This window comes from Branchiostoma floridae, chromosome 5, assembly GCF_000003815.2.
Source record: "Branchiostoma floridae strain S238N-H82 chromosome 5, Bfl_VNyyK, whole genome shotgun sequence".
NCBI classification, from domain to species: domain Eukaryota; kingdom Metazoa; phylum Chordata; class Leptocardii; order Amphioxiformes; family Branchiostomatidae; genus Branchiostoma; species Branchiostoma floridae.
Window position 1 is genome coordinate 2,464,570 of NC_049983.1, and position 25,462 is coordinate 2,490,031.

At 41.1% G+C, this 25,462-nt stretch overlaps 1 protein-coding gene across 1 annotated transcript; it reads left to right on the top strand.

Moving 5' to 3' along the window:
* Positions 1-1,732: 1,732 nt before the first annotated feature.
* On the top strand, positions 1,733-25,145 carry LOC118415150 (long-chain-fatty-acid--CoA ligase 6-like). The gene is made up of 23 exons (XM_035819519.1): positions 1,733-1,837; positions 6,836-7,009; positions 9,076-9,190; positions 10,022-10,089; positions 11,485-11,586; positions 11,803-11,902; positions 12,183-12,364; positions 13,610-13,642; positions 13,834-13,885; positions 14,765-14,838; positions 15,351-15,428; positions 16,098-16,232; positions 17,160-17,242; positions 17,395-17,449; positions 18,131-18,226; positions 18,852-18,924; positions 19,530-19,618; positions 20,058-20,174; positions 21,355-21,408; positions 22,397-22,486; positions 22,878-22,979; positions 23,560-23,631; positions 24,744-25,145. Exons 2-23 carry the CDS (start codon positions 6,935-6,937, stop codon positions 24,879-24,881), a joined length of 1,983 nt encoding a protein of 660 aa, XP_035675412.1. The 5' UTR covers positions 1,733-1,837; positions 6,836-6,934; the 3' UTR covers positions 24,882-25,145.
* The last annotated feature ends 317 nt before the right edge of the window (positions 25,146-25,462 follow it).

Genomic DNA, 25,462 nt, shown 5'->3' on the forward strand with positions numbered 1-25,462 from the left:
CATAGTATAACACTACTATACATTATTATGCTGTTTATACTCTTCTGTGTACCAAATATGTGCTATACATTTGTTAAGTTATTTTCGACCTGCATCTATCCCCTCTAGGCATGGTTGTACTAAAAGTCTTTGATCATTAAACAGCCCCCTGGCGGAACACATCAACTTTGCAGGTATAATGTTATACTGAAGGACATGTAAATGTCCTAGATTTGGGTCTGACGCTGTAGAAATCCCCATCTCCTGATGAAGAATGCGAGCGTGCGCGTTTTGTATGTGTGTGTGTGTATGTGTGTGTGTGTGTGTGTCTGTCTGTCTGTGTGCCTGTATGTGTTTGTGTGTGTTGTGTGTGTTTGTGTGTGTGTCTGTTTGTTTGTGTCCACGTGTGTGTGTGTGTGTATTGTCGTGAAATTTATTTGTGTGTACATTTCTATTTTTCGTTTCGACAAATAGCCGACAAGGTCCCGATTTGAAAATGTAACGTTAGCCTTTAGAAGTTAAAAGTTGAATATGTGGGTTTAGGCCAAATACTTTCTTGTGGGGTGGAAAGTTTTATGGACCCAATCAGCAGTCTTATAGCAGTGTTTGCCCACCATAAACACAGTCCTTTTAGATGTGTGAACAACACTGTTTTGAGGTAATTTGTCTCTATTATACGCCCCTGTCACATAGACAACACTAGCCCCGGTCGGATTTGTTGATTGCCATGCAGAAGGTCGCCCGATTATAAAATCGACGGAGGGTGGGGCGCATTTTCTTAGAATTTCATATTTTAAGGGGCTAGGTGACCGTCGAACATTGGCCCACCCCACGTAAGAATCGCGTAATAATTGACTTAGCACAGGGCTTATTATTGCCGAAAATCTCACTTTACCCTTTTTACCTGATAGACGCTCTCACTGTGACCTAAATTTTACAGATCTCTCAACAAATTGCTCACGAAAAAATGCTTTTTGTACGCTTTGCTTCTTTCGTACTGATTGTTTGCTTTTCAGTCACACTTTTGGATTTTGTATGATATACCCAGTTTAGTGTGATCGTGATCTATCGGAAAGCGGACCAAAAGCCGGGTTCACACATGCGTACATATGGAAGTCACAGCCTCTACCAGGCTCCACAGGTCGCTGGAAAAACGGTAGAAATCGGACAAATACAGACACATAATATGCCAGAGTGGTTAGCTGTCGTGACACCCAACGTCGCTGGCATGTTGTGTGGCTGTATTTGTCTAATTTCTATTATTACTCCCGCGGTAGAATAAAAACTTACATACGGGCCTATGAACGGACATTAATATATACGCACGTGTGAACCAGGCTTCAGGGTTGGTAGACTCGTTGGGTGGGCTATTATGATAACCCTACTGTGTTGACATGGGCGTAACATGTAATTTACATGTCATAACAGAGTTGTCTTCCCACAGCACACACGAGTTACTTGCATTATACACATTACGAGCCGTAACTGGGACATGTAACGTCACGCATGTTGACTGACAGAAAATCAGACGACAGAAACGCCTCGCTAAAGCCGCGCTTTTTTATAGTGCAGCTAGCGCAGCGTTTCTGTCGTCTGACCTTCAGTCAAAATAGCGCGAATTTGAAAAAATTCCCGCCATTTTCACCTCCCCACCAAACCGGAAGAACAACAGCATACCTGTCATACCTGGTTATTGTTCGAAACGATGACGTCACTCCAGGAACCCGCAAACCCTGTCATTATTCACTATTGCTTGCGGACAGAGTCACACAACAAACGGACGCCATATTGTTCTCATCGTCTTGGGAAAAGATACTGGCTCTTTTCTCAAAAGGCGGACAAGCTTAGAAGACTCAAGGTGAGATTTTAAGATATTTGTCTGATTTCTTTTAACGCTCTATGTAATACTTGAGCGTAGTACAAACATGGTCGTTATAAAATTGTGTATAACCCTGGGTCATCTAAGGTCACCAGCTACAACAAGAGTTGTGCAGCTGTATTGATGTTGTTTCGGTGTTGGTACCAAATTGTAAAGTACTGCATATATGTATAATATGACTAACGGTTTGTTTGCAACCTGCACGCTGACCAAGGCATGCCACTATTTCGTGGATTTCATCCATTTTTCATGCGTTTTTAAGAATACATTGTCTTTTCCGTAAGGCGTAGGCAGGCCATTAATAATTAATTCGTAGGGAAGCGGTTTATATTCATACTGGTAGTCAGGAGGTAAAAATTTCACGTAAAGCGTTGTCGTTCTACTTCACGTAAAGCGTAACTGAGCCTAAAAAAGTCCGATAAGTCCCCTTAATCATAGTCTGGTCTTCCAATGATATTTCGTAAACCATAGCGGAAACACCAGCAATGGTCTTTCCGACTATTTCGTCATCAAACTTGGTTTATATACAAGTATAAAAGCAAAGTTTCTCCCTCAAAATGCAGTAAATAATGTTTCAACTAAGCACCCCTCTCCCCACCACACAAACATACACACAAATAGTTTAGGACGAGGAACCATCCACATCGCCTAAGGGCAACATGATTAAAATTCCAATGCTGAAACGGGGACCCCTACTATTCCACAGTAAAGGAAACGCCTTCTTAGTGCCTACATTCTTGTCAACACCTGTGTCTTTACAAATATGTACAACGGAAATAAGACAATAATCGATATAGAATATCGATCGAATGTCCAGAAAGATTGAAAGCCAAGCACGCGATTTTGTAAAGTTGGGAGTTAAGTAGTCAGTTGAAGTCAAGCAAATCTTCATCCTTATTATATACTTGTTAATCGTATGCGATGATAGTAGAAAAGTTATATAATTGTTTCGCCTGTCTATTTTTGCTTCCTTTTGTTTTAGTTAAGCCCCAATTAAAAATGGAAAATATCAGATACCAATCCGACGCTAGTACTGCAGTCAAATGCTAACGTATTATTTACTTAGATCTTAGGCCACAGCAAGTAAATTTTATGGATGACATCAGCGCGCACATTAATTTTCGCCTGATTTAAAGAAAAAAAAAAAGATTTTCTTTTTCTTTTGCAGGGATGGTCAACATGATAATAAAATACAAAAATGAGCAAATATGTTGTGTTGTAGCCTAATAATTGTACTTGTGGAGGTGACACTTTTGAGGTACCCAGGTCTGTAGTTCTTGAAATGAAACTTATTGGATAGTTGTAAAAGTGACACATATATGGAAGCTATGAGTGTGGTTACCAACTTTGTTGGTAATGTCTACCACACTAATGTCACTTTTACCACACCAGTACATGTCTTCAATACAGAAATGAATGCCTTGCTGGCTCTGATACAATGTTTTGTCCCTTTTATTCTTTTACAACATTCATCACAACTTTATGGTGCCTATGTTTGAAAATGTAGCCATCTTGTTTTTTTTTTCACCCATCATGTTTTTTTTTTCGCCCTAATCGCACTAATTTTGCAGTCTGTAGAGGATGTCATCCATAAAATTTACTTGCCGTTGCCTTACGGTAAACACAGAGCATAATACTACGGCGACCTCGTATGGGGTGTTGTTACTACAAGCACGTAAGTCTCCTCGGACATTTCAAGAATGTGATAAGAGATCTCAAGAACCCCTTAGGAGTCTTCTTGCCCCTCTTTATTGAATCAGCACTCAGTCATGCAAGGCAAACATTTGTGCCTTACCAAGGTCAAATAGGACAAAAGCGTTGACCTCGGGTATCTTAACGATGGCTACGGAAATGAATATTCTTTAATTCATTCATCTATCCTTGCTGTGTACAAATAGGCAAATATATCAAAGAATGTTTATACCGTAGAACCAATAGTGTAAATGACACGCTAGACTTAAAATGTTCACCTATTCATATCTATGGATTTTCATATAACGTTGTGTCTGTTTATATGTTTTTTAAGTAGTGTACGTAGTAATGGACCTTGCGAAAGTCGCTGTACTTTTGTGGTGTCAATAAAGATTGACATTCTATTAGAACTATGCAGATCTTCGAATGAAATCCAGGAAATGTAGACAACAGCTAGTGCATTCTTCAAAAGGCCGAACCTCCAGTAAAATATATAATTTATATAATGCATATTTCTGTATCTGTTTCTGTATCTATTTCTATATAGCCGGTATAACCGCCCTTTGGCTTAACACACCAGCGTCTTTCACCGTATTTTGCTTACTATGTATGTAGTACATATCTTCTCTGGTCAAAAAGTTGATTCTTAATTCTAACTTATTAAGTTCGACTTCATTTTCTGAGACAGTGGAGGGCGAACATGCATTCCCCCTTTTTTATGTGTGGTTTCTGTTATGTTTATATTGTGGTCTTGTTTTTGTCTGTAAACGCGGAGAATTCTGGATGGAAACTTAGTACACTCTATATAGAGCTTCCTTCCTTCCTGATGATAACGTTAGTAGAAGGTGACAGTTTAAAATGAAATGCGACATATACTTTCTGATAACCATAACCCCCATCCTGAAGAAGTGGTGTGTTCCTGACGTCACTGCTGGAGATAGAAGGGTCATTAGTACTATAAACAAGGTCGACGGAGTTCGTCCGAAAATTTAAAGGGGTAATTCCCTATAGTGCTCATTCCAGTGTTGGGTGTAAAGTGTTAGCAATTTTCTATAATTAAAATGAAGTGTGTTTCGTCTTCCACCATCTTCGGCTTACAGCAATTGTAAGTTATTTCGAACACAGGTACCTGATTGTACAGCCTTTTTTTTCTTTTTCAATATATAACAGATATACAATAATTCCGTGTTATGTCACGGCTCATTGCGCTAATTCGTTTGCTTAAGCACCTTGAAAAGAATTATCAACACGAATGAATGACCAAATGCTCACCTAGTCTTTCCATTGTGTACCAGCGAGCAAGAAATGTACTTTAAATAATTGCTTAGATGCTGCAACCAACACATTTACACTAACACAGAAGCACTGTTATATTTACCTAGTAGGAAACCTTGCAAGTTCAGGTGTTTAATAGATCAATTGCTCAACCTAATAAGCCTTTCAACCAATGATAGCCTGGCATTTATCGGTTTGACCAATGAGAAAGTGAGCGGGATTGGGGGATCGGTCTATCACGTTTAACCTGAAAGAGGATCCACCCAAACTAAGCCGAAATCAAGCATGTGCTTGGATATTATGTAATTTGATCTTTTGTTTACGAATGTATAACACCATCGTGAAATTAAAAAAAAAAAAGATTCAAGGGTGTAAAGTTTTTTTTTTTTTTTTCTAATTGAATCTTTTGCATGCCTTGCGAAGATATATGTAGGGAACGAAAAAATGCGAAAGTGTTTAACTTACGGTATCTAACAGTGCAAAATTTGAGTCCACACCCCTACATGTCGTCTGTATGTTTCTATATTTCTACTCTTCTGTATTCAACAGAATAGGAACTGCTGTGACATAATTGCTTCCCCTATTGTGTAGGAACTAGATCTGTTATCTAATAATTGCCTTCTTCTGTTGTTGTTGTTCCGATTGAATTGGCCGAATAGTGATGCGGTTTGTTTCAGAGCTGAATAGCAACAATGCTAGACATTTGTAGTCTGTGTCAACTTTCCAGTATGGGCAAATGCAATAAACTATAGCTACATACTTGAGTGTGTAAGTATTGTATTACTAGTGTTACAAGTGAACAGTGGAAGAAATAGAACAAAACTATGCGGTCACTAAATATCGCTATCCAAGTTTCCCAAAACAACTGTATAGTATAAGAAATTCACATGTTTTATATATACGCATAAATGTCCCCGCCATGTAAAAGGTGTAAGACTGCTTATCATTGTATACCGTTACGTGATTATTCAAGGGCACATGTCCCCATTTGAAATAATAAGAAATGAAAAATTACACTTAAAATTTAAAAAAAGGTACTGTCATTGCATATGAGAAATCTCCCTATCTTAAATCTACCACTTAACAAGTAGTACAATCCTGCATTTCAGTTTCAATAGCGAACCAATTTTTCCTCTCTACCACTAAATTGAATCGTCGCAAATATGCCCTCTTGTACAGTACTTCCATATCTTTAATCTAGGATCCAAAATTTCAAAACATATATTTACCAGCGAGTGACACTGTTACCCACGTTCATACCACACCAAAGCTCCCATTCACACTGTATTACTTTGTGCCCGGCCAATGTATTAGGTTACAACAAAGTAAACAAGAGCTTAATTGTCGGCACGATTACTCCTAAAATCCGTACTCAATAAGATATTTAGCAACATAAGAAGGGAGATTAAGACATTATAGAACGGAGATTACGAAGACTTTCTTAATACGCCCATTGCTTTCAAGATGTATTTCGTTTGTGTACACAATGGATATTGGACGCTTCGCGGCCCTTTACCGGCTCGGCCCAACACCCTGTCAAATCAGCCCAACCCTGGCCCAACCCATACACGAAAACTAGCCCTTACTCTAGCCGAATTAACGAAGGTGTTGAGCCGAGTTGTCAAGGGTGTTAGTAGCCCCAACTACGCTTTTCTACGTGGTTATGTGGACCACAAAAGTAACGAAATTCTATAAACTTTAGACTTTAAAAAAGGGAAACAAAGGCTAGGAGAGAGTTTACGGGTGGGTTAACGCCCCCCACCCCCTTGACCAACGTAATCGTAAAGACTTAAGTGGCCAAGCTCTTCTGCCAAACTACGATTAGCCTATACCAAGCGTAGTTTTTCTTGTCGAGACTGGACCAGTAAGGTACAGCGCCGAAGCGTCCAAATCCCTTACAAATCTACTTGAGCGTTTACTAAAAGTAAATCTCTTTGCCTTGGTGTAACACGATCTACTGGTATCGCTAACCCAAGGGGGTCAATGGACCGGTATTCCTTTCTCTTCCAGCCAATAGTAGGACAGCCTGTGTGTACAGAGATCCGTGACAAAAGAGGTCGGGCAAGTTTTTTTCAAGACGCCATAGCGTAAGACAGCCACAGCGACAACATGGGTGCCGGTGGAACCAAGGGAAAGGAGACTACCTCAGCTACTAAGCTAGCAAGACAGAGCATAGATGTCAAGGTATGTTGTCTGACTAACACTGCATACAGTATGCTATGGTCTCCTGGATCTGTGTTATAGGGTGTCGCTATGGACAACACACGAACAGGTGTTGTTAAAATGTGCACGCCCAAAATACCATGGCGTCAAACGCAAGTAAACAAAGGCACAAAAAGCTGTATTTTTGGAGGACTTATAGGCCCTGTAGCTTTAGGCTTAGGTCACATTTCTAAAGCGGGGCCCGGCCGGGATCTTTTAAGAACAGAAAAATTAAAATGTATACCTTGAAATATACACAAATCATGCCCATGAATCTTACTGTGACATTTTGTGTATTTTGATGTATTTTATGCCATTCTTTTCGCTCCCGAAAGCTGCCCGTCCGGGCCCCGCTTTGGAAATGTGACCTAAGCCTTAGAAAGTGTGACATGGCACTTGTACTCTAGTCGTAAGGTCGGTACCCGCATACCATGCAAGCGTTACCCAAACAATGAAAAAGATACGCTTCTGTGGGCGTTGGAGGTGCCATGTTCCCTGTTATGGTATCTACGTTTGGAATCGTTACAGTTCAAGCTTGTTAAACTCTATTGTTTAACGCAAAGCACACATGTGTTTAGCGTCTACAACTCGACAGAAAACTACACAATAGTGACACGAAAGTAGATATTTTGTTTGGATTTACACAACTAAAGAAGGAATTACAGGTTTTAGGACTAGGATTTGTGGGCTAAACGCATTCCCACAGATGCTTGAAAAGCTAGCGTTTGGTGCAAACAACTTGTTGCATACGATTTTTTCACCTTGATTTTCGCCTGTCCCATCTTTACTAGCCGTTGAAAACTGAGTCAAGTACGGAGAACTAGCTTGAACTTGTATGACCTGTGATTCTGTAGCTGCATGGGAAATTTAAAACTATGATTTAGAAGACCACAGACGCACAAAACGTGAACAGATTCGTTCTTTATTATTTACGCAGTACGAACTGTAAATAAAGACAAACTTGCAACGCCCAGTGGCAACGCCCTAGCCTGAAAGTATTGACTGTAAACATTCTAAGCATTGTAATATGGCAGTGATAGCGTGACATGCACTGCACAGAATATACCTTCCCACCGTGTATGTTTTGTTTGGAGGTTTCTCGAAATACGTCTAGTTAGTATTTTATCGGTTGAATCTGGGTTGTGTTTTGGGTACGTTAGCCACCTGCAAGCTATACCAACAAGATTAGAGTCTTGAAAATGCCGCGAGCTGAAAAAATCTGTAAAACCCGTGGAGGAAGGAATGCCAAAAATGTGGTCCAAAAATACTTGTCTGTAATCTTTCTACACACCACACCTCAAAGAAATTTCGTCTGTACAATTTCGTGGTAGATTTTGGTCTGTTAGTGAGGATAGAAACGGTCTCGTATTTTGATGCCGCCGATTCGTATCGGGTTATGCTAAGTCGTTATAAGTAAGTAACAGGTCTTGCAATGTTTTGGTTTTTGAAGGTTTCAGGTGGTCGCGTGAGGACAATAGGTCGACCCAGACTTAACAAAAGGATTCACCAGATAAAAGAGATAACAGAGATAAAAGCCGGAATGTGGGATCCGGTGGCACAAGGTTGCATATAAGATGGCGCCCGTCAAAAACAATATACATTAGAAAGACCACATTTTCGCGAAAATGCATAATGTTTTCCCTGTCTCATTTTGTCAAGCTACTCAAACACAACGCCATACCATTAGGCTCTCACTATATATAGTATTGTGTGCGAGCAAAAAATACATAGATCTACTTAGTTTTGGGACCAGATTATTTACTAGTAGTTAATCATACTATTCAATTAGGCTCGTGCTATAGTATTGTATATACGAGTATAAAATGGCTTGCTATCCAGTAACCTTTGAGTGACCTTGGTAATATCATATTAAAAACTATAATAATAAACTATAAAGAAAATTAGCACCATCCGCACTTCAGAATGTACATGATATTGAATGTAGTTCTTAGTATCATTTCATATTTTACTATGTCTTGCTTGTAGTTGTAATTAGTCCTAGGGCATTAACGTGGGATAACATATCATTATCATATTATACCCCCTAGGGAGAAGAGTATGCCCGGATGTCCTGTCACAACCAAGACGGGAAGCTGACGGATCACTACTTTGATGACGTCAGGACGCTTCACCAGGCCTTCATGCGAGGCGTGCGGATATCCAGTAAGTGCGACCTAAATATTAGTCTTCAGGTGTATGTATGTGTGTGTGTGTGTGTGTGTGTGTTTGTGTGTGTGTTTGTGTGTGTGTGTGTGCCTGTATGTGTGTGTGCTTGTGTGTGTTTATGTGTGTTTGTGTGTGTGTGAGTGTATGTGTATGTGTCTGTGTGTATGAGAGTACATGTGTTTGTGTGTGTGTGTGTTTGTGTAATGGTGTGTGTATGTTTTTTTTGTGTGTGTGAGTATGTGTGTTGGTGTTTGTGAGTGTATGTGTATGTGTTTTCGTGTGTGTTTGTGTCTGCGTGTGTTCCTTCGTGTCCAAAACAGCTACAACCGGAAAACCATTCCGTCTTCTCTCTAAATCATGATAATGATGCGTTTGTTGCAAGTGACAACAAAATGACAAAGAGTGTACAGTAAACAGTAAAGTAATCAACAACTATTTTTTAAGTCCAGCGCTAAATTTTAACTTATAGGGTTTGGCTTCTTTTTCTGAGACAGTAGAAGACGAAGAATCCCACCTTTTCTGTACTATGTGTTTTTTTAATGTTGAGAGGAGAGTGGCAATCTTTCTGTCTGTAAGCGTCGGGAGATTAGGGTGAAATTTACTGACCTCTTTGAAGAGCTCTTTTTTTCTTGATCGTATAATTTTGAGACAGGTTGAAAGAAAATGTGTTTTTCGTCTTCTGCCACATCCAACATACATTATTGACAGGTCCTTATGGAACCAAGGTTATAGAAATCCCAATTTGGTCGGTCTGCCATCGCCGCCTGGCGAATGTGGAAATAACTACATGAACTGTTGATCACTAAACTGTCCTCCTCTCGTACCTAGCGAACGAGCCGTGTCTGGGGTGGCGACCCGCCGTGTTGGCTCCCTATGAGTGGATGACGTACCACCAGGTGACTGGCTTACAGCCGCTTTCAACATTCTGTTTAAAAGAAAAAGAAGAGTAGAGTAGAGTAGAATAGAGTAGAGTAAAGTAGAGTAGAGTAGAGTAGAATAGAATAGAATAGAATAGAATAGAATAGAATAGAATAGAATAGAATAGAATAGAATAGAATAGAGCAGAGCAGAGCAGAGAATTGTGAGTAGAGTAGAGCGGAGTATCTAGAACACCAAGTAGGGTAGCGTAGAGGAGAGTAGAGTAGAGTAGAGTAGATAAGAGTGGAGTAGAGTAGAGTAGAGCAGAGCAGAGTATTGTGAGTAGAGTAGAGTAGAGCGGAGTATCTAGAACACTAAGTAAAATAGCGTAGCGTAGAGGAGAGTAGAGTAGAGTAGAGTAGAGCAGACCAGAGTAGAGCAGAGCAGAGTATTGTGAGTAGAGTAGAGCGGAATATCTAGAACACTAAGTAGAGTAGCGTAGAGTAGAGTAGAGTAGAGTAGAGTAGAGTAGAGTAGAGTAGAGTAGAGTAGAGTGGCGTAGAGTAGAGCAGAGCAGAGTATTGTGAGTAGAGTAGAGCGGAGTATCTAGAACACTAAGTAGAATAGCGTAGCGTAGATGAGAGTAGAGTAGAGTAGAGTAGAGCAGAGTAGAGCAGAGCAGAGAATTGTGAGTAGAGTAGAGCGGAGTATCTAGAACACTAAGTAGAGTAGCGTAGTGTAGAGTAGAGTAGAGTAGAGTGGAGTAGAGTAGAGTAGAGCAGAGCAGAGCAGAGTATTGTGAGTAGAGTAGAGCGGAGTATCTAGAACAATAAGTAGAGTAGCGTAGCTTAGCGTTCCGAGTAGAGTAGAGTAGAGCTGAGCAGAGTATTGTGAGTAGAGTAGAGCGGAGTATCTAGAACACTAAGTAGAGCAGCATAGCGTAGAGTAGAGTAGAGTAGAGAAGACTAGACTAGACTAGAGTAGAGTAGAGTAGAGCGGAGTAGAACACTGAGTAGAGTAGCGTGGAGTAGAGTAGAGCAGAGCAGAGCATATGTAGGATAGGGTAGGATAGGGTAGAGTTACAGTAAGGTAAAGTAGGACAGTAGAGTAGTTTAGAGTAGTTTAGAGTAGAGTAGAGTAGAGTTAGGCAGAGTAGAGTTCTTCGGTAAGGCAGAAATCTTGGCTTCCGGCTTAGGCCGCTCTTCAAGTTCAAGTCACTGACACTTCAGCTTTAGGTGACCTGACAACTTCTCACCGTAAATTACGAAATTTACTTCAAATCTACTCTGCAAATTCCATTTTATTTCGTCGTAGATAAACGAAGGGATACAATGCCTCTAAATGACAATGCGTTATCAGTACATATGAGGTGTATGCAACGGTTTCATAGTTTGAGCCACAGAAAATATACTCTACTTCCCCTCTACTTACAGGTGTATATCAGAGCTATTAACTTCGGTTCCGGTCTGGTCCACAAGGGTTTACAGCCTGCGACTACAACCTCCCTGGGTATATTCTCTCAGAACAGACCAGAGGTGAGTTCGTTTGCTTGTTTGTTTGTTTGTTTGTTTGTTTTGTTTTGTTTTGTAAGGTATCTAATTGTCTTTAATAAATAAAGGGAAGAGCCTTAGTTATTCAAACGTGTTTAATATCCATTTTGCCCAGGACAACTTGAAAATGAATTAGGTTGTTTGTACGCAAAAAATGTTTTCGATTCATCAATCGCATTGCTGTTTTTCCTTTTGATGTAGTGGGCGATTGCCGAGCAGGGTTGTAACATGTTCTCCATCGTGGTTGTACCGCTGTACGACACTCTGGGAGCCGAGGCCGTCCAACACATCATTAACCAAGGTGTGCATGCCTCCCTTTTTGCTCACATTTTTTTTTAATTTTCTCTCTCTGTGATGATTTCTTCATCAGATCATTAAAACTTTATCATACTTTTATATCTTTCATGATATTCAAAATTTATGAATTGAGACGTCACTGTACTGATTGTTGTCTAACGAAAAGGGGCCTGATTTTTTAGTTACGCATCATGTCTAACAAAAAAATCGTGTCTAGCAAAGGAAAATTCAGCTTTTTTGCTGACTATATTTTTTAAACCCGTGTGCCCTCATTCCCTGCCCAGCCGAACTCCGCACGGTGGTCTGTGACGTTCCCGACAAGGTGGCAAAACTCCTGAGTTACGCAGAAGGAGCCAAAGATAACATTCTGGAGCGTATCATCATCATGGACCCGATCACGGACCAACAGATGCTCGGTCAGGCCGAGGAACTGGGCATTGAGATACTGTCCATGCAGGACGTCGAGGTAGGTGTTGGTCTTTGCTAAGCTAGGGCTTAGAGAGGGAGCATGTCACCCCGCAAGGGTCGGTATTACCCCGCCGTGTACCGTACGCACATCGACCGATGATGATGATGATGATGAGATAGGGAGCTTATTGAGAGTAGGAGGGAGATAGGGAGGAGAGGAGATAGGGAGGAAGAGGGAGGGAATGACAGAGAGAGAGAGAGAGAGAGAGATGGGCACAGAGGAAGAGAGGTAGGGAGAGACTGAGGAGGAAGAGAAAGATAGGGGAGGACATGTGAGGAGAGGAAGGGTAAAATATTAAGGAGGGAGGGAAGAAGAGAGACTATGAGGAAGGGGAAGCGAGGAGATGGGGGAGGAGGAGAGGAATGGGGAAGTAAGGGGGAGGGAAGAAGATAGAGACCGACACGGGGAAGAGAGGGAGGGAGAGCCTGGGGAGGAAGAGAAAGAGAGGGGAGGACAGGTGAGGAAGGAGGAAAAACAGGAGGGAGAAAGAGTGGCGAAAGGAGAGAAAGAGGGACCTACAAAGAGGAAGAGAGGGAGGGAGAGAATTTTGAGCAAAGAAAAGTAGGGGAGGTGAGTTGAGGAGAGGAAGGAGGAAGTTAGAGGGAGGGAAGAAGAGAGAGACCGACATAGGGATGAGAGGGAGGGACAGACTGGGAGGAAGAGAAAGTGAAGGAAATAGAGGTGAGGTGAGGAAGGAGAGAAATTAGGAGGAAGGAGAGAGACCGACAAAGGGGAAGAGAGGGAAGGAGAGAAAGAAGAGGGAGAGAGAGATACATGGGAGGAGATCTGAAAAAGGAGAGAGAGAATAAGGGAGGGAGAGAAGGAGAAAGAAAGAGTAAAGTAGAGAGAGACTGGCTTAAGAGAAGAGAATGAAGGAGATAAGGGGGAGAAAGAGATAAGGGGAAAAGAGGTGAGGAAGAAGAGAGAAGGAGGGAGGGAGAGAGGAATGGAGGGATAGAATGGGTGAGAGACGAAAGAGAAGGGAGGGTGAGGTACGGAGGAAGAGAGAGTGGGAGGGAGAGATCAGAAATGAGGTGAGGGAGGGAAGAAGAGAGGGAGTGATGAAGAGAAGCAGAGGATGAGACACAGAGACAAAGAGAGATTACATAAAGGGAGCACTATGAAGAGCTTGTTAAAGTGCTGCGCCCAGTAAAAGCCATTTCTGATTTCAATACTGAATATGCAGAATTGTTTCTGATGGTTTGTGGTTAACATTTATGTTAATATTTCTCATTTTCACAGCAATTGGGAGAAAACAACCCACAGGAAACAGTGGTATGTCCTTCTACATCCTTACTTGTAACTGATTCAATGTTTGTTGTGCATTTGTTTTGCCTTTTGCACTTGCACTTCTATGATATTACCCACCGAACTTCTTTAGGTGTTTTAATGTTCTTATAATACACCTATGCAGCGATGAAGTCGGATAGCAAGTGCTGTCGTAATTCGTACGGTTTTTTTTTCAGCCACCCAAACCAGAGGACCTGGCCACAGTCTGCTACACAAGCGGAACTACAGGTGTGTAGAGCAACATTCGGACATTCCACTAGCATTTCTCTTGTGGCGTCGTGTGTAGCGTAACTGGTGGAGCGTTCGGCTCGGAATCTATAGGTCCTGAGTTCAATCCCTGCCGTGCCCCCGACGTTGTGCCCTTGGGAAACGCACTTTTCACGACCTTCCTAACTTCACCAAGGTGTAAAAAATGGTACCTGACTTCGGTCGGGGAGGTAAAAGAAAATAATATATTTACGTTCTGTCTATACTGTGTATGTGGCACTGTTTATATTGAGTTACAAGTTGTCAATGACTACAGTGCCACATTGTCCTCGTTTTTCCAAAACAAATAGGAAAAATTCTCTCAGCAACAGTGTAAAAGATATTCATCTGAACAGAATGTCCTGCAACTTTAATGAGAAGCATGGACCATATCTTTGGTCACATAATTCTGCCCTACCACATCCAAACATAACTTAAGCTCGCTTTATATTGTATGTCATTAAAAGCGACTTTAGCGGATAATGTGGCAATGCACTCACTTATATTAACAGTGCCACATACACGTGTAGTACAGACAGAAGGTAAAGGTAGTCTTTTCTTTTACCTCACCGACCGAAGTCGGGTACCCATTTTTTACACCTGGGTGAAGTGAGGAAGGTCGTGTAAAATGCCAATTCTATGGGGAGCAACGTCGGGGTTGCACGGCGAGTGTCGAACTCGTGGACTCTAGATTCAGAGACGAACGCTATACCATTTACATCACATACGACGCTACTTTGGTCACATAGGTTAAGTGGTCCTTCTACAGAGGTGGTCACTTCTACAAGTTTGATTATACTTATCATTTTCTGATGTAGTTAAAGCAGTTACTGTTCCCTCATCAGTTAATTTGCTTTCCAGGAACTCCCAAAGGTGCCGTGTTGACCCACAGTAACCTGATCGCCTGTAACGGTGGGATTTTACACGCCTGTCAGGTAATTCCTACTTCCTTCCTGCCAACCTACCTAATAGATGTAAGTGCCTATGTCAGGGGCAGAACTCTTGCTCCTTCCCAAAATCCTATTGAGCAGTGAACACTAATGGAAAACCGTATTGGCGATAATGTAAAAATTAGCAAGTTCAGGGTGTCATAATCTCATCCGTGAATATTCCAGGTCATAAGAACTCACCCCACACAGCAACCCGCTATCTCAAGTGTCCAAAAGTCTAATCTTTAAACTTTCTGACCAGCGCAAGTTATTTCAGCGGTCAAAACTACCGCCATCTTGCCTTTCCATGATATCATTTTAGGGTTACATTGGCAGTCATTGACGAAGGACAGTAGATACTATCTGAAGCAAGACTGACCCTTTTCAAATATATTACAGTTGTTTGAGTAACTATTCTTACGTGTAAATTACTTCTTTCTTATCAATTTTATATGGGCAAAATATATTTATGAAAAGGTTTAAACTATAATGGTGTTGTCCTCTATTTGAAATTTCAGCGTCACCTGAGCTTCAACAAAGACGACATCCACATCTCCTACCTCCCCCTGGCACACATGTTCGAAAGACAAGCGCTGGTAGGTGAAATAACACAGTAAACTTTACTTATCTATTTTCCTTTTTGTACTTATGCACGTATATTGATTTTGTGCTTTTTTATTACTCCTGTTTTATATCTTTGTCTTGAGTATGTGTTTCAAAAATAGAGAAGAACATGTTAGATGCAGCCATTAGCGATTGCAACACAGTGTCCTAGTTCCCTTTCCATTTAGCCTAGTTTAAAATCATTGTAAAATCATCTGCATTCATAAGACCACATGTGGTCCTTTTGTGCATTTAGCACTTGGGCATGAATATGCAATAAATATTATCATTTATTATCAGGCCTTATATGATCAAGTGTTTCTTGGTTAATACTCACACAATATAATTTTATGTAAGTACAATTCACGAAAAGTTCAAAACAAAAAGCACAGTGAACTTGGCTCTACTCATATCAAAACATGCTGTCGAGGCAGCTACATAATAAGTACGAACGCCAGGTTGCATTTTGGTCAGTGTTGTCAAGTGCGCTTTATATCAAACAATAAACGTTATAGGGTCTACATTTTCACATTTAATGTATGCTCCAAAGTTGACGGGTGAACTACCGAGAATTATACTACCTATCATACAGTAGTTGCTAGATTTCAACAGTTCTTCTGAAACGGAACTTTTAACAGAACAGTTCCCGTTGTCTCTCGCAGACTCTACTCTTTTCAGTGGGAGCGAAAATCGGTTTCTTCCAGGGAGATATTAAACTGCTGACAGACGACATGATGGCGCTGAAACCAACCTTCTTCATCACCGTGCCCAGACTACTCAACAGGATGTATGACAGGGTAGGGATGTGTTTAACGCTACTTCACCTTTATCCGTTGGGTAACTTATATCCGTTGTTTTTCAAAACAGGGTATTTAAGCTCATCATGTCGACGGGTTGTGGTTTTAAACTGCGATATGCTGAACATATTGCAATTTGAAAACACCATCCGTCGACGTGATATCCCCAAATAGCCTGTTTTCAAAAGCAACGGCGTATAAAGGTTACCCAACGGATAAAGGTAAACTAGCGTTACTAGTGAAGACTACGGTAAATTTTAAGGAAGACACAAAATCTAATGCGAGACGGCGAAAGAAAAACACTGCGGGTAAGAATCACTAGATGGCTTGATAGTAAAAAAAGACACCAAAAATGTTGGAAAAAGAAATGAAGCGAGACAAAATGGAGGCACAGCCAACACGTTTTTTTTTAATTTTATTTCTGTATTTAAGAGATGCAAAAATAGTGACAAAAGTGTTCTAGAGCGGTATCACTTATTAATCAATAAAAGTTATGGCCACCAATAACAATTATGGGCACCACAATCTTTCCAAATACAAATAGTATGCCTTGAAACCAACAGTCATACAAGTATATCCTATCATAACCATCTTTACCACCTTTCAAAAAAAATGGTTCAATGCCTAGAAGTATCTAATCATGGCATTGTACTGAGCAAACTGTTAAACAATTATGGCTACATCTCAGTGAGTGTTCACAGTTTATCAAGATGCCTTGACAGGTCGATTCTCTTCTAATACCAAGTCTTCCTCTTATGATTAAGCTTTAAAATCACATCCCGATATGATATGAGTAAATGACTCTTGACAAAGTTTAAATCAGAACCTAAAACATTACGGGCTAGTCACTGCCGCTATTTGGGGTATTGTTTGATTGTCTGTATTTTAAAGATAAATATTTGACTGTTGATATTCATGTTTTGGCAGGCATGGGCATTGGTTCAAGGAAGCTCTTTCAAGACAAAGATGCTGCACAAAGCACTCAATGCAAAGAAAGAGCTGCTGGCAAAGTAAGTTATGACAATCATTTATTTTCATATCCCTTTTCTATTATTAGAAGACACATAGTGTTTTAAGGTTTTATGTGTTTCTCTGCTTGTTGTTGTCGGTCACACGTAATGGTTTCTGTAACAGATGATACCGATCCTTTTATTGTCTACAGAGGCATATGTAGGAACGACACTATTTGGGATACACTCATCTTCCGCAAAGCCAGGGTGAGTTAAATGATCTTATGTGTTTGTATCTGAATAGCCAGTTAACCGTCCTTCGGCGTAACACACCAGCTTCTGTGTCAATATCTATATATAGCCGGTATAAATGCCCTTCGGCATAACACACCAGCTTCTGTATCAGTATCTAGTATATAGCCGGTAGTACCGCCCCTCGACGTAACGTACCATTTTCACAGGCCCGATGCGCGACTGCAACTGGTTAAATTACACTGAACGACCTGTCACCCTAACCTCTCAACATCTTTAGCTGAATACTGTATATTCAAGATTCCCCTAGCCCATTCTCATTGAAATGTGCAAAATGCTGTGGCCAGGCTTTACGACTTGATATGAAAATAACAGTCAACATCTATTATATTTTACGAAAGATGCACCACACTATTATCATTGGTTGATGGCTTGGAATGAATCATTCCACCCACTAAACAAGGGGGGGGGGTGCCTGAGAAGACATAAAGAATTCATATACCAGCCAAATACGTAACAATTAAAAACATACAATAATTGTTTAGCAGGTAAAGTATGAAGCTACCCATGCCCTCTAACAAATTAGATCGCTACTTTCACTGTGTGGAATGGATTATGCTTGTCGGCAAATTTAGTAACACGGTCGTAACATTTAGTATCGATTGCATCTAACCGTTGTTCTTTTGTACCTTACAGGCCCGAACGGGTGGAAATGTGCGGTTCGTTGCGGTCGGTGCCGCACCCCTGTCTGAGGAAGTCCTCACGTTTGCAAGATGCCTGTTCGGATGCACGGTAAGATATATTGTCGTTCTGTAAAGGATTTTCATTTTAAAAGCTAAGAGCAAAACCCGACGTACGTGCAAATACGTGCTGTCTAGGTGCCAAAACGTGGGCAATCGTTTGGGATCCGTAAGTGGTAAGTACCTCCATACTAACTCGAAATGAATCCGACGGATTTTGGAGCACGCAGGCACGCCGTAGAACTCACGTGCAGGCAAAACGTGTGCCATCGGGCTGCGAATTCGCCCGTCGTACGTGCCAGTATGGGCGACGCGCCTGCCCTGTACAGCCTGGACGTTTTCAGAAATACGTGGAGGACGTGGCCGCCCCAAAAAACGTACGGACAAATTGAACGTACGGCGAGTTGTGCTCTGAGCTCAAACGTCATTTCATCTTGCGCATGTTGGATTACAGCGTGAGTGAAATAGTGAGTGAGTGAGTGAGTGAGTGAGTGAGTGAGTGAGTGAGTGAGTGAGTGAGTGAGTGAGTGAGTGAGTGAGTGAGTGAGTGAGTGATATTAAGTAAGTGAGTGAGCGAGTAGACTCAGTAGACAATGATAGAAGAGAAACTGAAACACCATTCCAAAATGTTGAACTCATTTTCTTTATTCTTTATCTGTCGTATAATAACTGACCAGGTGTTGGAAGGGTACGGACAGACGGAGTGTTCGGCAGCCGCAACAACCACTATGATGGGCGACTACACCACTGGTAATGTTTCGATATGTTGTTGCCGTTATGGGGAGGGGGGTGGAGGGGTTGTCCGACACTAACTTCTAACTTACAGTCTAAAGGAAATGGAAGTTTTAGCTGTCACAAGAGTTACTGACAATAGTTTTTCCTATAATTTTAGCTGTTACTAGAGTTACGGACACGTGACTTGAATAACCGGCTGATAGGACTACAAAGCCTGTACCTTCCCCCGTCTGTGTTTAGCAAAGATATATTTGCAAGCTTGTCTGTCAAGAGTCTTCTCATTAGTTTTTACTATTTTAGCTGTCACTAGAGTTACGGACACGTGACTTGAATAACCGGCTCATGGGGCTACAAAGCCTGTACCGTCCCCCATCTGTGTATCTGTGTAAAATATATTTGTAAGCTTGTCTGTCAAGAGTATTCTCATTATCATCGTTTATATATCAAGCGCAGTCAAGTGTTAAACAAAAGTATATGAAAACTCCTTACCTTAGATCATAACTTAGATCAAACAAAAGCATAACAGAATAAAAAGACTCTTTTACACAACCATTGGTTTATTCACACCGACGTTTCGATGACCGTCTGAACTGGTAACATTTTACGTTCTGCCCGCCCAGGCCACGTGGGTGCACCGATCCAGTGCTCCATGATCAAACTTGTGGACGTGCCGGAGATGGACTACTACGCCAAGCAACACAAAGGAGAGGTAGGGTTTATCATGTTTACCGTAGGGAAAACATAGTGTTTTTTTCTGGTGTGTGCTTCTTCCTTCTTTTTTCTTCTGTCATGAACCAATCAGAGATTAGAACTGTCGGTGTTCCATCAAATAGGAACGACATATTAGCTGTACAGGAAATATGACCAAAATAGCTGTTACGGCAAATATAAACCTAATAGTATAGTAATGAATTTAAAAGCTTGACAAAAGGTAAATCACTAGGTGATAAACATCCTAGCTTTTCCTAGGAAACGGTTCCTTTCTTGATTTTAAAATGTTTTCTTTCATCTTCAACTTTCAAATACTTATGGAAAAAGAAATTTTAAAAAAGCCCACTTTAGTTAAAATCTTTTGAACTGAAGCTAGATTTGAACCGAAACTTTTCCTCCACTAACTGTGACATTGTTTGGTTTTCCGAACGTCTCAGGTTTGCTTCAAGGGCCCGCATGTGTTCCAAGGGTACCTGAAGAACCCTGAGAAGACGGCGGAGGCGATCGACTCAGACGGCTGGCTACACACTGGGGACATCGGAGCCTGGCTACCGGTGGGCAAACCTACTGTACTTTCGTTGTTTGTTCTGTAATTCATATATATAGAGAGAAAGATAAACAGTATACTAGTAGGCAAAAGACTTCCATTCTGTATCGATGTCTGTATCTTATAAATTATAATATATTTCTAATATATAATAGCAGTAGAAACGCTCTTCACACACGAGCTTTTCAGGCACGCGACTCTGTCAGCAGCTGGTTATATTACACCGAATACCTGTCACACATGTATAACCTTTGTACATCTGACTTCAAATATTGTTTGGCTCTAGTGAAAATGCGCCTACTGTATGTTAATGAGTTTCACATTATGATGGTTCTAGGAGATAAAGAAATAAATTATCTTTTGTTAAAATGTATGGTACATGAAGGCATCATTGGAAATACAGAGTGAACCAATCATACGCTCACCTGCTAAGAGGTCTTTCTCTCTCTTGCCGTGCTTTTCAGCACCTTATAACAGCGATCGTCAGCCAGAGGCCTCTCCTCACTGGGCGTTTCGTTCCCGAAACTCTGGAACCCCCCTTGCTTAACTGCTACACTTGCTTCGTGTTGTTTCTTTCTTCCATCCGTTTTCTTCTAATCGTCTGCCAGACTCTGGACTGGACTTTGGCTAACTCTTCACCTTCAGGTTGCTCTCCACCTGTTCTCTTCCGAACACTTGACTCTGTGCAGCTTGTTCCTATCACGGCTTCAGTCATACTTTCCTGATCTACTGTACAGTATACCCAGCTCCCACTGCTAGCTCTTCCTCTGGCTGGTTCTCACTAGAGACTTCTCCTGACACCACAGGGCTACTGCTGCTGCTCGGCGCTGGAGCTTCACTTATTTGGTCCTGGGGACTGTGGTTATATACCTGCCCCACGTCCTCCGTCGTCTGACAAGCTGTCTGCAATGCTGAGCGACTGTGCTGCTTCATGCCAAGACAGCCCTTATGCCCTTAGTGTATCGTCAAACCTCTATAGGTGGTGACTTTGCTCCAGCCACAGCTGCAGATCCTCAGCACCACGTCTATTTTGCCCGTTGTTGTTTGGCGGCTGCACTTAGCCTTAGCATGACTATTTGTAGTTTTTGCCGTGCACATGAGGTCCGGAGTTGGGCTTTGGGCTATTGCGGCACGCGGCGCATCATCACACTAAACGGTTAATTATTTTGTTTTGTTGAATATTTCAGTGTGGACAACTGAGAATCATTGACAGGAAGAAGGACATCTTCAAACTTGCACAGGTAAATCCTTGGCCTGTCCAATTCTCTCATGAGATACACAGACCAGGCAATGCTCTATATTTGTTACTAACTGATTGTCATAATTCAAAATTGAAACGTTTAATATATCCAGCAGAACACAATGTTTTGGATGACTTTCGTACCTTTTTGGGGTACCAATTGCCATTCACATAGAATCTCATTGAGAAGCTTCTAAAGATTTTAGATAAGTACTAAAGGTTTCCTTTCCTTCCTTAGAGCCTTCGCTTCTTGGGATATTACATGTAGATTGTTGGGAAATTGTTAGAACTATTCACTTATAAATCTCTTTGGCTTATCTCAGGGAGGTCCCGGCGTTTTCCTTAAAATTACTTTGAGGTATCAGAGGCAAGTGATGAGGTTGTTCTTCATGTAGATCTTCTTCAGTAAATTTGTATGTCGCCATTTATAAAGAATTTCCATAAGATATTATAGGTAGATTCGGATATTGACCTTTACGTAGAACCTTCTTTATGGTGTTACATTTAGATATTCTGCTTGTCCTTTACACAAATTTTTCTGAGATATCATCGGAAGATAGTTGCCCATCACTTCGAACTTCGAACTGAATTTCACAAGATGATTCTGGGGGTGCCCATTGCATAGAACCTCATTGAGATAATGCAGATATTTTTTTCTGTGGTTTCTCTTCGCATAGAACCATCTTGAGATATTACAAGAACATTCGTAGGCCCCTTTCAGATATCAATGGGAGAGTCATTCACAAAGAACCTTCCTGAAAAATACAGTGTGCTCCTCGAGATTCATTAGTCACATATGTATCCAGTTACTATCCATTTTCTTCCAACAGTGACTGTTTTAAAGGTAGAGTACGTACCTCCAAATTTTCGATATCTCGCAACACATCTTGGTCACGGAGAATGACCTAGTCTCAATCTCGCGAGGGAACACGAGACTAGGACAGGTTTGTCTTCGTTGTTAACGTCTGCATTTAAATTTCTATCCCCAGGGAGAATATATCGCACCGGAGAAGGTTGAGAATGTGTACGTCAGAAGTCCGCTGGTGGCGCAGGTCTTTGTGCACGGCGTCAGCATCAAGGTGTGTTTTATAATACAGTAGAAGCCGTTTAATTGCACAGCCTGTGTATTTCGTGCAATTATCCGGCTGGTGCAATAATGCAAAGCTATCCAGCTGGACCGCACCGGTTGGGATTTGGGGATTCCATGCAGTTAACGGAAGTGTGCGTTGATCAGTTGTGCGATTAAATCTATTTTACTGTATACTGCGTATTCTTTTGCACAACCGGTAATGATGTCTCCCATCTTCCCATCTGACTAAGTTTCGATGCCTATCGGGCATCTTCCTCAAAAATTCTAACTGGACTGCTGCTTCTCGTCGCTCTATGTAACCGAGTGTACATAGGTGGCGCTTTTGCGGCGTAAACACGATCCCAGTGTTGACCACAGTTTTTTTACCGTTTGTCTACTAGTCCAGCCTGGTGGCCATCGTTGTCCCTGACCCGGATGTACTTCCCGGCTGGGCCAAGAACCAGGGCATCGAGGGAGACATGGAAACACTCTGTGCTAACAAGGTAACGATCGAACGGCTGTAGCCAAAAGAGTTAGGATTCAGTAGTGTTTCATGTTCCATCCTTTCACGTGCCCCCATTTTAAAACTTGATGGTTTATAACGTTCAGCTAGTTCTTTATAGTATTTCTGAACAATAAACGTAGAAAAGTTGTGAACATTTTCCTAAAATTGTTATCTTGATAATGCTCCACTGTACTAGTAAAAGACGGGTAGAAGGAAACTGGTTTACCTGTAGGATACTAATAGTATATAAAGTTATATTGAAATTTTGCCTTGGTAGTGAATTAATAAGATAGAACCATCTATGGAATTTTTCATTAGAAGGCAGAATCATAAATTTCTCTCACTATTGAGTTGAGATATAATTTCCTTTTTCACTAGTATACCATTCTCTTTCTAGTTATAAACGACATAGAATCCCCCTCATCTCATTTTTCACTAGAAGATATATGAAGACAGATTTTAGCATTCTTATTGGGTTGCAACATCTGTGATGAGGTGTATAGCCAGTTATTTCTAGTTGTAAGAAGATATTGTTATTGTTGTAATCTAAACATGATTTATGCTCTTGTTTTTTACAGGATGTTAAGGACGCCATCATGGCGGAATTCAGTCGAATGGCGAAGGAAGGGGGACTCAAGTCATTTGAACAGGTACATAACGCATACGAGACAGTTCATCAAGGAACTTGTATTAAACTATCAACATTATAGCGACTATCTAACTAAGTACTAGCTAGCAAATCTTATTTAGTTATTGAAGCCGTACTGATTTGGCTATATTGATGACATCCTCCGAGAAGTCCAAAACTCATATGAGCGTGGACATAGAAAAAAAACGAGAAAAAAAAAACTTTATCCAAAAACGTTGCATTTATTTTTTGATCTTAGCAGGTACAACAAATGCATATCCTTTCGGTATTCTATGATATTAGTATCCTTTTTCCGATATCTCTTTCTTCAAGTTACGGCAGATGTGTGCTCAATTTAAAGCTTCTTTGTACAATTTACAAAGACTTTTTCTTAAAAATGAATGAAAATTATGGAGCGGATGAATGTCATCGAAAAATCAAATCAACATGGTCTAAGTACTAACAAAGTAAAACCATATCCGTAACTTCAGTGCAATCTCAGGAAAGATCAAAATAGAACGTTTCTTCAAAACGTACACAATTCGTAACCTGAACTTTGAACCTTGAACTCTATTACACCTTCAAAACGGTTCCACAATTCGGTGAGGCCGCGTGCAGAAGGTTTGAAGGTGGCAGAGCACATTTTCGGCCTATGGAAATATTTATAGCTAAGGACCTCAAGATGACTGGCTTCCACGCGGAAAATTATAGTAGGGTGCACTTTAAATACACCAAAAACGGATATGTTTCAATTCAGGGTACAAGCCACAAACTATTGAAAAAACAACTAAGTCCTGTCGGCGTATCGACTTCTCACGCCCACTCTGAAACGCCGCCATGTGGAAGGCTCATAACTGCAGCCAGCTTACACTTGAGGGGCAGTTGTTTAATGGGGCGCATTTTTACACGAAATAGAAAATATTCCGTGACCACGCAGCACAGGTTATATATGCCCCTCAAATAAGTCTTTTTACCTCTCCTTCAACAAGTTTATCCGTACTACATGTACCCGCGTCTTGGACCCCGCGGGTCACGCATAAATACTGTGTTCTGCTACTACAATTGCATAAACCTCAGTGACAGTCCCTACCTTGACGTCATTTACGCTGACCTTTGCCCCCGTCTCGTTCTCAGGTGAAGCAGATCCACCTACACCACAAGCTCTTCACTTCTGACGATGACCTCCTGACCCCGACCTTTAAACTCAAAAGACCTCAGGCCCGGAAGTACTTCGCCAAGGAACTGGAGGAAATCTATGCCTTGGTGCCTTGAAGATTACCATTTACATATGATATGATGCTAGTATACATTACTCGGTTATTACTGTTACTATCAATTTCCTTCCAACAGCGACTGTTTTAAAGGTACAGTACGTACCAAATTTTCGATGTCTCACAGCACATCTTGGTCTTTGGAGATTGGTCTTTTCTCGATCTCGCGAGAGAACACGAGGCTAGACCAGGCTTGCGTAGATCATCTGCGAAGCTGTAACGAGCTCCCCAAGTCCAACCAACTCCTTCTCCGCAAGGAGGCCGGGGGGGGGGGGGGGGGGGCAGAAGATTTACGAAAGCCTGGTATAGTCTTGTGTTCTCTTGCGAAATAGACTAGACCATTCTCAGTGACCAGGATTTGCGGTCAGACATCAAAAATATGTAGATACGTAAAAACCTTTAAAACAGTCACTGTTGGAAGAAAACTGATAGTAACTGTCAACGATATGCGGTTACTACTAAGCAGTATAATATAGAAGTAGAATTTCAGTAACTATACAGTAATACAGATTCTTTAACCACTACAGTAATGTAAAAATGAGGACCTTGTTTGTACAAATTATCAGAAAATGCTAGAATGGC

What these genes read in the sequence shown, in the direction of transcription:
- LOC118415150 (XM_035819519.1), top strand. Translation starts at nt 6,935, where the DNA reads ATGGGTGCCGGTGGAACCAAGGGAAAGGAGACTACCTCAGCTACTAAG. An exon ending in GCGAGGCGTGCGGATATCCA is followed by an intron (nt 9,191 to 10,021) that starts GTAAGTGCGACC and finishes TCTCGTACCTAG; the next exon opens with CGAACGAGCCGTGTCTGGGG. An exon ending in GGATTTTACACGCCTGTCAG is followed by an intron (nt 14,839 to 15,350) that starts GTAATTCCTACT and finishes TTGAAATTTCAG; the next exon opens with CGTCACCTGAGCTTCAACAA.